General features: G+C 34.3%; 1 protein-coding gene across 4 annotated transcripts in view; it reads right to left on the bottom strand.

The window, feature by feature from the left end:
* SEMA3A (semaphorin 3A) overlaps positions 1–15,117 on the bottom strand; it is a 469,306-nt gene that overhangs the window by 35,472 nt on the left and 418,717 nt on the right. For all 4 annotated transcript variants that reach the window (XM_060632359.3, XM_060632358.3, XM_060632357.3 and 1 more), the window contains 6 exons: positions 11,047–11,189; positions 9,112–9,226; positions 8,950–9,019; positions 7,034–7,178; positions 3,569–3,788; positions 303–394 (listed from right to left, as the gene is read on the bottom strand). In XM_060632359.3, coding sequence (XP_060488342.1) covers positions 303–394; positions 3,569–3,788; positions 7,034–7,178; positions 8,950–9,019; positions 9,112–9,226; positions 11,047–11,189 — 785 coding nt within the window. The remainder of the gene's footprint in view (positions 1–302; positions 395–3,568; positions 3,789–7,033; positions 7,179–8,949; positions 9,020–9,111; positions 9,227–11,046; positions 11,190–15,117) is intronic.

Here is a 15,117-nt window from a genome sequence, read left to right on the forward strand (position 1 = left end):
GGGCAGGGAGCAGCATGAGTTTATTCAGTGAGGTAACCTACATGAATAGTGTAAAATGTAAATCACATATTTTATTATTGAGAAAACAAAATATGAGCCAAGAATATATTTCTTTACATTTTTAGATTTAACTAGCATTGAAAGTTTCAAGGTTTATTTTGACTAGTGTCTGGCTTTCTAATTGACAAGCTAATTAGAAGGGTATGCTAGACTACTTGTCCATACCAAGTTCAGTGTGCAGCTGTCCTGGGGGAAAGACATACAAGTGAACTTGTTGACACTTGAAATTAAGCAGCACTCACCCGAAAAACTGTCATTTCTTCCAGCAGAACTTCTTCTAAATCATGCCAAGTCTCCTTAGGAATTGAAACTACTTTAAGAACGGTCCCAACATCTTTGAAAGAAAGTGGAGGAGGAGAACACAGTTTAAATAGATCTGAACAAAGGTTAATGTTCATGAATGGAAATAGTATTTGACCAGAAAGTACATTTTGACCTCAGTCTTCCTTTTTTTTTTTTTTTTTTGTTACAGCACTGGTAAAATATATATTCAAATGCATTACATGCAACTAGATAAAGTGTGAACATAGCTGTGCAATGAAAATAGCTGAATTTTCAGAAATATATGAAGCTTTGAAGATGGTTTTATTCTGAAATTGCAAAATTAAATGTATATATATGTGTGTATATATACATATATATACACACATATATATACACACACATACACACATACTAATCACTAGGTTGAATTATATTTTTTTTAATTTTTAATCTCTGTTGTCAGGTGTCTCAGGAAAAAAAAACTAAAAAAAATAATGCCAGTTGATATAGCAAGTTTTTCCACTTTTGTTGTGAAATCTGGGACTACCTGTGAAGATTTAATATAGATGCAAAATGCAAGGAATGTTGTCCAGCAACAGAAGTAGTGAAGCCTCAGAACCTGCTGCTCATCCCCCAGGCACCTGGAAGCCTGTAGTACTTATAGGCCCCTAAAGACGGCTCAATGACCATTAAGTGATGAATGACAATAACTTGATTTCACAAAATAAACACCTTGGATTACTTGTTCTGGTAGTTGCTCAATATTGATTAATCAACTCTGGTTAACAAACTGGTCTGATTAATGTCTTGAATAATCAATTTTAGAGTATTAAAGAAATTTAAATTCCACAGCATATGTCATAAAAACTATTAAACTGAATACATTGTATAGAGATTTAAAGGATTGTTTATTCTAATTTTCATTGTGAAAAGAGACAAATTGTTTCAAGGAAAAGAGCTGTCGCTTTTACCCTAAACTGTGTTTAGAAGATATTATTTTTCCAGTATGGACTCTTCAACATTCCAGTTCTGATCAGCTGATCAATTATTTTTAGCTTCAACTGGCTCATTTTAATCAAGTTCAACTGACTCATTATTTGAAAAGAAGAATCATACCAGTAAAGAATAAGCCACACTGGAAAAATCACTTACTGTATTCAGTGAATAACCATTGATAACCATTTTCGGGGCATCAATATGATGTGCTATGTGAGATAAGAAAAGTTGCTAGTGAGGAAAAAAAAAGAAGAAGAAAGAAAGAAAAGTTGCTAGTGTATCCCTTGTAAAGTGAAAAAAGTGCCCTCTGTTAAGAGGTTACTTTTATGTTTATAGGACTTTAGACTACTCATAACACCAAAGATTAAAGGTAAATTAGGTTAATCTATTCAGTGCCTCTGATGGGTTTCCAGTATCCAAACATAACTTTATCTGTGTTCCAGATCTAGTTTTACTGAGTAGTATTTCAAACAATTTCACACAAATTGAATCAGATTACTCAACTAGGATCAATACACTGTGATGTGCAACCCAGTTAAAAGATAAAATTACTATAATCAATTTACTTTGCTGACAGATGACCCTGGCCTGTACTGACCAATAGCCATCCGCATCTTCAGACATTCAACATTCTCATGAAATTGGTCCCTTTAAAGATAGCCTGTGTCCAAAAGGAATTAAAAACTCATGATTGGATTTCTTTGGTCAAATAGCCGGAAGCAAGCTTTTGCTTCATTGACAGTGAGTGAGGGACTTCTCAACATGTTTAGGCCAGAGGTGAAAAAAAAGGTAAGTGTGACATTATTGAATAAACTTAATTACTCTGTAGATAGATCTAATTATACTTTGACATTAAATGGTAAACTAATATTTACTGAAGACAAATCCTATCATCTTACAGTTTCTAAAGATTTATATAACCAGAAGTTGATACTTGGAATTCACTGACTTTTATCAAACTTGGAGTGTCTTTGGGATTCTACAATTTGGTAAATGTTCTCACTCATAAAAGTAAACTGCACTCTATTGCTCAGAACCTGACACTGTTACACCTGAAAATATAAGTATTTCACAATTTCATTATAAGACTTTAAGTCTTTAAAGCACTTACCACACAGTTGCCATTCCCCTGTAGTTAATTCAGTTTTTTTTTTTTTTTTTTTTTTTTTTTCTGTTTCTCACCAAGGGAAAATACATGCTATTATACAAGGTTTCAGTGGAGCAGTCACTCTGCTTCCCACTGATTTATGTCAGTTAACAATGCTAATGGAGACTAGGAATTTATTGCCATGGAATCTGACCCTAAATAGCAAGTTTCAGGTTTGTAACTGGTGCTTTCAAAATAGTATTAATAAAGAGAGTAGGGGGAAAATATGCCATAATACAATGGGATTCATTCTGAAAATATATATGCAAAAAGTTTGTTTCTAATCATGGAGTTACTAAAAATGTATTGTTAAATTTCTGTAGAAATGAACCTAAAATTTATCTGATGATTCTTATGGTCCATTTTGTTCTTCAACTGATGAAATTTTTATTTTGTTTTGTTTTTTCCCATTGTATGGCAAAAACACTAAACAAATTTTTGCCAAAATTTATCTTGTACAAGATTTCCACCCTATGATACTTTTTTTTTTTTTTTAATGTTTATTTATTTTCGAGACAGAGAGAGACAGAGCATGAACAGGGAAGGGTCAGAGAGAGAGGGAGACACAGAATCCGAAGCAGGCTCCAGGCTCTGAGCTGTCAGCACAGAGCCCGACGCAGGGCTCGAACTCACGGACCGTGAGATCATGACCTGAGCCGAAGTCAGACGCTTAACGGACTGAGCCACCCAGGCGCCCCATGATAATTTTAAAGTTAGGTAATTTTGCATCAATATAGCCCAGAAACATTATCGAATGTTTTGGGAGTTTTAGGCATGGTTTGAAAATACATCTTTGTTCTAAAAAGTCAATGGACAGAAAAGAGTTATGATTCACTTCTAGACATTGTTTACCTAATCATTAGCCTTACCTGAATGTATTAATCAACTTTTGATTGAAAAGGAGATTTTGTTTAAATTAATATACCTCAAATTATTACTTTTTAATAACGCACTCTCACGGTGGATGTTCAGGTTTTTTAGTCATTTATTAGAGATTAACTTTATCTTGACAGTGACTCTAAAAACTTCCCTCAGTTCTTAGTTTACTCAGTAAGTTAACGGTCTACAAGGAAATTCAGGGCTAAAATTAAAAACATTTACCTGTTCCAATAAACATAACATCATACTGGCCATCTTCTGCATCCACTCGATCTACCACAATTTGTGTAAACTGATAATTGACATCTGTTTTGATCATTATTGGGCGGTTATTAATAGGAAACACTGGATTATACATAGCTGGATGACTTCTTGCAAATGTTATAACATCATCAGGAAGGTCTTTTGTAGAGTCAAATCCACCAAATGTTTTACTGGGACACTATTAAGATAAAGAGAAGAATAACTTTTGATTAAAATATAGTGAATGTAATTACAAATTATATAATAATTTGTAACCTCAATGGTCATAAACTAAATCTAACCTGTCATTATTTCTTTAAAATTAAGTAACTGATAAACTAAAAAATAATATTACTTAAATTAATAGATGTAATATAGAGTATTTTTTTCCTAAACGTAATTAAAGTCTCAATGGGATTTAGTTGTGCCACCATTTTTTACCTAAAACTACAAATGCATCTAATGAATTCAGTGTATGGGAGTCTGATGCTCTTTTAGTGGCAACTAATATATTCTACTGATAGGATAAAGTATTTGGAATAAGAAATGGAATATGTTACAACTAAATCCAATTAATAATCAGATTAGAGAATCTCAGAAAAATTTTCTTGGATAAATTTTCCTCCCAGGGCATCATGCTAAAATGCAAAGGCTCTTGTTAAGCTAAGAGACAACATAAACTATTCTTTTCTTCTGTAAGTTTATTTATTTTGAGAAAGAGAGAGGGGGAGCACATGCGTGCGTTGGGGAGGAGCAGAGAGAAAGGGAGAGAGAGAATCCCAAACAGGCTTCACACTGTCAGCACAGAGCCCAAGGCGGGACTCAAACCCATGAGTCGTGAGATCATGACCTGAGCTGAAATCAAGAGTTTGACGCTTAACCGACTGACCCACCCAGTCACCCCTCTAACATAACCCTGAAAAAGCAACACAAAAAGTACCAACAGTACTCTCTCATTAAAAATTAATTACAAGGGTAAGGAAAGGTGTTATTCAAAGCGTTTGATAATCTGGGGGTGCCTGGGTGGCTCAGACGGTTAAGTGTCCAACTCGGCTCCAATCGTGCTTTCATGTTTCTTGAGTTCGAGCCCCACACTGGGCTCTGTGCTGACAGTGTGGAGCCTGCTTGGGTTCCTCCCTCTTGTCCTTTCTCTGTGCCTCCCATGTTCATGCTCAATCTCTCACAAAATAAATAAATAAACTTAAAAGCGAAAAGTGTTTAACGATCTGCATGGCAATGAAACTGACCAAGTGGACAAGCTGAACAGATGATGGCTACAGAGAGTCAGAAATGAAGCACTGTGGTACACTGGCATAATATCACCTCTGAATTATAAACACTCCATATAAGGCAATAAAACAAAAATGAGAAAATTCAGATTCCACTGTGTCTCTTTTCACTGCATTTAATTATGTGATAAAAGCATTCAAAGTAAAACATCTCCAGCCTCTTGCTTTTTGTCTTATGCCTAAGTAATTTTTGTCATTTAATGTAAGAGCTTGGGAGCTGAACTATAATTAATAGAAGTTCTTGATCTTATAAGAGGCTTAGGAGAAATCAATGGTCTTTGCCATTACCTTGATACAGATCATAAATAATTCATGAGAAATGAAATAAATAAACTTGCTATGAAACGGGAAGAGCATCTATCTTGGAATATATATGCATGTATATATATGTGTGTGTGTGTATATACAGACACACACAATTATACACTAATACAACAAAGGATTTAAAGGATTACTTTTTAAGTAAATTATAAAGCTACTTATTTAATATGTTTCACTTAGTATGTTTTTCTCCAGTAGTGTTGACAAAATGGCTATTCTCAGCTGCCACTTGATAGAATTAATGAACTCATTCAAATGAATTTTAGTCATGGAGTTAGGTGTTTTGCCCTTCTGCTGGCCACTCCCTGATTCCTAGATTAGGCAATGCTTTCTGCTTCTGTCTTTAACAGTTGGTGCATACTGCTGACTTTTTATGCCATGTTTTAACAATTCTGAATAATGAGTGAGAACACCAGCTCTAGAACCAAACTGCCTCAACTGAGTCCTGCTTCCTCTCTTTGCCTCAGAGCCCTCATCTGTGAAATGGGAGCAATAGCTGTGCTACTGAATACAATATATATAAATATAAATTTCTTAGAACAGGGTCTGGCACACAATAATTTCCAATGGCTATCCTTAATTGCAGATATACTGAGTACAAATTCAGATCAAAACCTTTGTATCTCCAAATGGCAGTACACCATCTAGCATGCTGAAGGAACTGCACCAAAGCTGTCGAAGTGAAACCTAGAGGCAGGTCCTACTTAGAATACACTGGCCTTAATGAGCCATAGGGTTAGAAAACTCATCACCAACAAAGTAGAAGCAGTCTGCCATTAAGAGATGGAGTAAATATCTTGCGCTTTTTCGTAAAACCCATTTTACTTCATATAATCAATATTTCGTCTTATTGGTTCATTCTTCTGGAAGCCTACACAGGTTTTGTACCCACAAGAACCACCAGCTAGAGTTAATATTTATAAAATGCAAAATTTTCAATTTTCCCATAAAGAACTTCAAAAACAGAGAAAAATAAGATTAAAATCCTCATATTGAATAAAATGTATAAAACATAACTTAGTTGAATTTAACAGAATAAACCAAACTGAAGTAAAATTACAGCAATGGCTAAACTTCAAACACAAGTTTTTGCATCACGGGAAATTATTTCCTTAAAGATTCTTAGGATTAGAGCAGTTGCACTTGGGTGCAGGTATTGTACAACCTCTGCCATCACTGCTAACTTCACTCACTTCCTACCGTATTTTTTTTTCGCCCTACTTTAAATTGCAGATTCAAAGCTGGTTTTATTTTGAGTTCTCTCCAATTTTTTTTCAAGCCTGAATGTGCCCCAGGGTTGCTGGAGGGAAAAAGGAGCGGTCAGCGAGAGTAGACAGTGTCTGTTAAAATATCTAGGCCCTGTTCTATGAGATTTTCCTGCATATCTCTCTTACCTACTTGAGGGGGTGTGTCCCATTCCCATGGGAAAATAGTACTGATTTAAAACTTTTCGTCCTCCTATTTAATGGGCAATCCTTGAAGCCTTCATTCTAGCTAAGGAGAACAAGTTCAGATGAATCTTAATTCTTTCAATTCTCTATGAAAGTCACTTTTGGAAAAGAAAACAAATAAGTCTACCCATTTAGTTTCTATTTCTCAAAAATTATGGTTATTAATAACTGGTAAGCACTGAGCTTAACCACTAATGTCTCTAAAGAACATGCTTTTAAATGCAGAATTCCACGATATCATAGAATATCCCTGCTTTGTTTTGTTTATAGTCAAGGTACCTTTGTTTTACATTATCTATACTTAACACCTGCTTGTAGCAGCTTTTCATAAACCTTCAGGAGAAATTTATTCATCTGGTATTTTAAAAACCTAGACCACTTACAGTTCCTGGTCGTGGGTAGGGGACTCTTCCTTGGTAAGGCACCCACTGATAGTTGGGACCATCCCTGTGAGCGTACGGACCAAGGAACACCCTTCTCACATCACTCATACTATACATGCACACAGCTGACCCCTTGAAGATGTTACTAAAAAAGAGAGACAGAAAAAAAAAAAAGATTTTCATCTTCATACAGTGGCAAGACAACTATTCTTAAGTTGTTCCAGGTTATTAATGTTATTAGATGTCAATTATCAAAACTTGAACATAAATTCAACCTCAAATAGTGCTTGTGTTATTTTTTAGTCATGTGTATATATTTTGGCAATACACAAGAGAACATATTATGATTGCTCAAAATAGAAGCAGAGCTGAAACCATCATTAATACTCATAGTATATATATTTATATCACATATACACAACATATGATATGAAGTACACACATTAATATACATAAACTTCAGTGGGAAAACATCTACGTGATCTTCTAAAAAGCAATATTTAATTTTGATATCAATAGAAATAAAAACATAAACTTTGGTACTATGTTAAGCCTCCATCATGAATACTGAAACCAGAGAACTTTTAAGCAAGCAAAAATGTTTAAGAAGTCATTTTAGGAGCTGACTGGTGCAGAAAATGAATAGTTAATGTCAAATGATATGTCACATTATATTATTTTTAACTCCCAAATGACCAAAAGCATTAGAGCAAGTAACTGAGTGTGATTTGTGTGAAGGCATTTAAAATAATCTCTTCCTAACTCAGAAAATTGTTTTAAGTTAGTAGCTGTTACATCCTACTCAAAGTGGAATATTATGGCAATTATCCCCATCATTTTGCTTGACAAAAATCAGGTACTTGAAATAAACTGGAAGTTTGCCATGAGCTGCCACAATTTTTCATTTTATTGTGCTTATATAAATACGGCTTGAGAGATGTATTTATACAAAGATATAAAACAGTCATGCACACTTAAAATATGGAATGCTTATCTTTTAACCAATCTTTCACCATAGAAAATTACATATACAACATATCAAATGAAAAACATGTGTTTATAAGAGTCTATTACTGGAACCTGCTCCACATAGACAATGTCTGGTAGAATGCAAGCTTCGTGAGGGAAGAAAGAGGCCCAGTTGCTTTTCTGTAACATCAGTTGCTTATTTCATGGTACCTAACACATAGTTAGTCTCAGTAAATATTTACAGAATTTAATAATGGTATTTTCATAATAGAAGAAAAAGTAGTCTCCATCCTAATCTTACTGATTCGGAAACTATGGAGGCGGGGCCTAGCATGATCTCTAGGTGGTTCACATGGATGCTCAGATGGATGTCTGAGAACCATTGTCCTAAGTAATGAGGAGTCAGAAGAAATGGATTAATGTCTGTTTAATTTTAACAACTCCAGGTAATATAAATTTTATACCGAATGTGATAGTCAAGAGATAATTGCTGCTTGATTGACAGCAAGTGTCTTGGGAAGATGGGGAATGGAGGAGGGTGAAGAGAAGAGGAAGGAGGAGACAAAGAGGGGAGGGAGAGAATGAAGGAGGAAGAAGGAAAAGAGAAAGGAAAGAGTGTTGCCACTGTAGTTTATAGCACTACAAAGTCTGATCAAAGCTCAGATTTCAGCTTTTCAGAATATTCTACATTTCATTTAAATTTTAAGTCAGAGCTATACTGAGGCTATGATACATTTTTCATCATTCAATTTACAGTGATGACATTTCTGCTAAAATTTATTTTTTTAAACTATTTACGTCATAACATCAGCCACCCAAGAATCTACAACAGCTCAAAGGTTAAGCCAATGTTCTTTCAAAAATGTATTTTCCAAATTATGGATTCCTGAAAAGCACCTAAAGGACATGAAGTTTCTTTGATAGTAAGATAGTAAAAAGTTGTTTACCTGGAAGTTGTAAACACTCCATAGACAATTGGATTTTTAGGATCTTTAGAATTCATAAGGAATACATCCTCTGTTTGAAAACAAAATTAGGAAAAGTTGCATTTTGGTGGTTATGACAAAGTCTGAACAAATATTCTCTATCCAGTATCATGAGTTACTTACGCAATTCATCAAAATGAGTGTCGATGCCATTTGGACCTGGCACTGAGCAAATGAGTCGAGCTTTCAGGAATGTTGTCCACTTATTCACCAGACTTCTGTGACCCCCGAAGTCATTCTGAAAGGAGAGAACACTGATTTTAGGAAATGTGCATGTGAATGATAATTTCAAATATTTCTCTTGAAACAGAGAAACAATTTCCTCATTTTTCAAAATGCAAGTAATTATACCACAGATACAAGTAATTATGCTTTTTTTTATTGTTGGTCAAATCTATTCACTCAAACTTTATTCACAGAATGACTTACAACATACAAGGAACACACTGGCACATAATAGGCACTTAACGAATATTTATTGAAGGAAGAATAAATGCACAGCTTATAACACATACTGAAAATAGATCCTAGAGAAAAACAAACCAGCATCAAATATTTTATAAGCTTAAACAGTTGAAACAATTTCAATTTTACAAACAGTATATTGAAAAAAATATTTGCACCAGCCTTAATAAAAAAAATCATTCTAGAGAAAACATTTTGAAAACATACCTCCTCACTGAAAATGAAACTAAATTTTAACTTAAGCAATAAGTTCTGTTATGATTGTATGTATTTGAGGGTAATTTAGGCTCTTTTAAAATAATATTTAGGTGCATGGGTTTGAAGGAACATCCGTGTTCCTTCAAACACATAACAATGATTTATATTTTGTTGATATAATTCTACATGCTATAAAGATTTTTCTAACCCTGTAAGTAGTGCTTTTAAATATGATTTACATTTTTTTGGAGAACAGATTCTCACATATTTCACATATTTTTGTATGTTTCCAGATTGTTAAAACCTTTAATTTTCCAGTAACTTAATATACTAGCGATAAATAATTACATCATGATTGAGGTAGAAAAGATGCTAACCAATCCCCCCAGGAGAGATTTTCAAAAATTTCGTATCTTCTTTGAAAAAGACAATTCCATTGAAGATAATTACTGGATCTAGCTTTGTGATTTTTCTTGAGATGAAAGGTGCTTGAATACATAAGAGCAGTTAGCTTGATTCATACTGCATATACACTGCACTATATACAGTGTAGTGGGAAAGAATGGTACTGTTATCATATCTTTACACTGATACTAATTAATCCACAAACATTTATTGAGTAATTTTTATTCTATGTATCTGACATTATAATGCAATATCATATCCAGTTTTGTGTTACACTGTTAATGAATTACCTCAAAGTTCAGATGCTCAAAACTATATGTATGTGTTCATATATATGTACATAGGATGTTATAATCAATTTATAAAATCAAGCTTTAATGATTTTCTCTTTTATATCAATAATTTAGCTATCCCAACAACAAATATCCATTCACTCTTACATATTTTAGGAAACTGTTGTGTGAAAATACAAAAAAATTTGTTCTCCCAGGTAACATGAAAAAATTGTATTTCTTGGGGCACCTGGGTGGCTCAGTCAGTTAAGCATCTGACTTCTGCTCCAGTCATGATCTCTCGGTTCACGAGTTCAAGCCCTGTGTCAGGCTATGTGCTGACAGCTCAGAGCCTGGAGCCTGTTTGGGATTCTGTGTCTTCTATCTTTCTGCCCCTCCCCCACTTGAGCTCTGTCTGTCTGTCTCTCTCTCAAAGATAAATATTTTTTAAAAATTTATTTCTTTAAAATTTCAAAGGATGATCATTTAATGTAAACGTGAAATAATGTGTCACAATTTCTACGCGCATGTTTACCTACGAAGAGTTACCAATAAACAAGTATGTTTTCAAATCCTTCTTTACCATTTAAATATTTATAATGATCAGTCAAGATTTTTAGCCATAGTTTTCATTATACTTGCATATAGGTGAAGAAGAAAAAGAAAACCATGATTGGACAATAATATCCTCCTCAATTGTTTTTTTTCTTTACCTCACCTTGCATATCTGACCTATTCTAGCATGAGTGGCTTTTCCGGTGTGTTCTCCATCAATCGCATTTTCGCGGAAGAAAAAATATACTTTGTCATCTTCAGGGTTGTCACTTTCTGGGATGAGGTGGGCACTAATGAACCTTGGATCTGAGAGACAAATTACAGCACATATATTAATTCACAGTTAGATAGATAATACCATTCATTACAGTCCACTTTCACTTTCTCCTCACTTGCATTTGATATATTTCAAGAACTAATCTTTCCTTAGTTCACAGTTTTCAGAATATGTGAACTGTTCTTTATGTATTTTAAAGTAAGTTACAAATCACCTTATACCTCAAAACAATTCTTTATTTTTCTCTTTTTTTGGAAAGTTAGGAGTAGGTGCAGAAATCCTCAGTGTGACCACATAGTGCAAATGCATTACAGGATATTAAAATATTTTGCAAACTGGAAATGCTTTCAAATATTGCTTATTGCCATCATCACTATCATTCTTCCTTCCAAGCATAAGATAGTTTTAAGTCAAAGTACCAAATGGTCTGTTCTAGTTTCCAGCAAAGACTGGATGGGAGGGGAGAAATGAGATCCAGATTCAACAACAAAACAGCAAATCCTCTCATGTTCTTATCCACGTCAGTAAATAACAACATTATTTACTGGGTACTCAAGTCACCTCGGTATTCTGGAGCCACCCTTGAGTCATCTCTTTCTCTCCAGCCCACATTCTATCAGCACATCCATCACCTTTTCTTACCACATCCTCCACGACCGGCGTCTCCCAGATCACCATGACCAGCGATGAATTGCTAACAGTCTCCCTGTTTCTACCTTACCACCACCAATTGTGTTCTGTTTCTCCACACTAGTCAGAGTGATCCTATGGCAGGTCACTTCCCTCTCTAACCCCTCATCCATCTTTCCAAATTATTCACAATAAAATATAAAATCTTTCCCGTGACCAGATACCATTTATGATTTGGTCCCTGCTACCTCACAAGCCTTTTCTTCTACCTACTCTCCTGACCTAACTTACTCCTAGCCCGCCATACCATCCCCATAGTAGCCCCTTCCTGGCTTTCAAACAAGTACTCTCATTCCTGCCTCAGATCTTCCTCTCTGTGTACTTTCTCACCTCATATATTATAATGAATGACTGGATTCCTACTTTTACTCAGGTCTTTGTTCAAATATTGCATTATCAGAAAGATCTTTGTTGACTACCCTATTTAAAGCACTTGAAATCCTTTTAGTTCTTAATTTTCATGTGTTATTTTTCTTCCTAACATTATTAAACACCTGTGATCTCTCAGTCTTTCTTTCTCTGTTTCTAATCTTCATTTGTTTACTGTCTGTTTCTCTCCCCACCCAAAGGAATATGAGTTCCCAGGACCTGGCATGTTTTGTTTGGTGCTGTGATCCTAAAGGTTAAAACACAGTTGACATTCAATGAGTATTTGTGCAAGAAGGGAAAGAGAGAATAAAGAAAAAACAAAAAGAGAGAGAGACTGCCTAGATTATGCAGAATGTATATTAGCAATGATTAGAGCCTCATTTAAAAAAAATAATTTTTGTAAATACCTGGGTTGATGCGGTTGTGACTCATACAGACATATAAAAGTATGTAGTAGCTTCATTGGTTTTAAGATGTAATATAGTAAGAAGCTGAGTTTATCTTACTGAAAGCATTTAGGACATTGCAGGTATTTAAATTCTCACAATAAGCTACCTTTACTCCCATGGCATATCATGTTATCAAGTCAGCAATGAAATACGTGCACATAGATCAGTACCAAACCTGAGATATCAGGGAAGAGGTCAGAACCCTGAAACTAGCTTTATCCATGTTATTTAGTCCTAATCTTTATACCTGTGCATAATCACCATTATCATGTGTTCTATGCTTGTAACCTTCTTTTAACATTTGCTCTCAGACCATGCACAGTCAGGGCTACACTCCACTATCCTTCTCAGGCAAATTATACAGACTCTGTCAGTAAAGTTAAAAGTATAATTCATTACCTATTCATAATTCAAGTCCAGTGTGCCAGTGGAATAAGAGTAGGGAAATAACTTTTAAAAGTTGGACTCAGTACCAGAGCTTTATAAGATACATAAAATAATACATTACTTTCCTATAATTGTTACAAAGCTGGTTTTTCTTCATCAATTTCTACCTGTTCATATACATAGATATGTTTGTATATTTCTGCTTGCATCTCATGAGTATCAGTGAGCAGAATAAATAATGTGACATGGTAGGAATTGGTATGTTACAAATCAAACAATTACTATCCCAATGATGAAGTTAGATTCCTGGAAATGCAGTGTTGTAAGCGTGTTTGTGTGTGCACACACAGTTACATATAGTTTGTGTGTGCACACAAACCTACATGTCGAAAAATTCAGTTCAGTCACTTGCAATTGTTGTGACTTTTTGGTAAGTCTCAGATCTCAGATGACTAATTTTCACACTAGGTTTATTTCAAATTGGATTCTATTCACCTTTTCCATCATAAATAGTTCATATAAAAACAAATATTTTCAACTTGAATAATGCATTGAAACAACTTAGCAAAATATTAGTAAATGCATTATATTATTATCATTAAGACAGTGAAGGGAAGCCTCAATCACATACTACATTTGGAGGTCTCATTATAACCCAGCTACAAAATTAGAATAAAAAAAAAAACACACACATTCTTTTGCTTTAAAACTAGAGCAATGGAGGAGAAGTTGGTCTAATATTACCTTCCCAATTAGAGTAATTGTTCACAGAAACACTTGCATAACTTAAAGAATTTCAGGTAATTAAATCTAGCTATGGTATTTGCTCACAAATACATGTAAGACATGACGTAGAAAACAAAATGAGTAATATTATGTCTCTTGTTCTCAGAAAGCTATAATTAGGCAAAAGTCACGTTAGAAGCACAAAAATGACAATAAAGCAAACAGTATTTTACATGTACAGATATTCTCTTAGCTTGGTGTTTGGGCATGACAGAAGGCTCTATCAAGCACGTGTTTCCCTCTCTAAAATATGTCAAGAAAATTATCATTTTATCAATGTGGACTCTAGTGGGAAATCATTCAAACAAGTTACCATGCACATTGTTGAAAGAGCCTTCGATCCTAGTCTCTCTTTCAATATCTGGTATTACAGCATGGAGGACTTTGTAGGTGAATAACAGTCTGACACAGCTTCAGAAACAGACAAAAAATAAACTATGCATGGAAAAGAAAGTACACATTTATTAAACTAAAAAAGAATATCAAAGAAAAACAATGTCAGTCAAATGTAACTTGTCTTTAAGACATTTAGGATACAATCGACTTGGAAAAACATTCTTTCCTATCTCAAAATAAAATAGGTTTCTAGTTAAACTCTTTCAAAAAATTAAAAGGAGTTCTACTATTTTAAATTTAGCAAATCTTGTCTGCGGTCAAAACCTTTTCTATGTATTTTCTACTTCTTCAATCCTTCAAATGTTGCTTTCCCCTTCCTTACTACATTTGGTCCTCTTACTCCTCCTCTTCTTTTCTCAATCTATTCCTCTCTGCCCTGGTGAATTCTCCTCTTCTTCCAAACCAAACATTCTAATCAATCATTCTAATTGTCTGCCCTGCTACCCTAGAACCTGTTGGCCTCCCGAACCTCCATTGCACCTGTCTTATATAATCCCAGAACTTTTTTTCCTGTGCCCCTATATCTAAGCAAGGATGATGAAAACCATATAATTTAGTAAATGGATTTTCTACTTGTTAACTCAGGCTATGTATCCTAAAAAAGAATCATTGTTGTTACAGATTTATTAACAGAAACTCTTTAAAATCATTCCGATTGTCTTCAAATCAACTAATGTAGCATCTCATTTTATTCTTCAAAGATGGAATTATTTGCTATACTGATACAACCAAAACCATTTAAAGAGAAGGTCCTCCTTTTTCTCCTCTCAATTTTTCTTTTCTTTCTTTCTGTGGAAAAATGATCTCTCTTTATTTGTAAGTCTAAAGCCTCTATTTGCTCTCAATCCAATAATCTACAAAATATTTCTCCAATAAAAAT

The sequence above is a fragment of the Panthera onca genome, chromosome A2 (assembly GCF_046562875.1).
Source record: "Panthera onca isolate mPanOnc1 chromosome A2, mPanOnc1 haplotype 2, whole genome shotgun sequence".
NCBI classification, from domain to species: Eukaryota; Metazoa; Chordata; class Mammalia; order Carnivora; family Felidae; genus Panthera; species Panthera onca.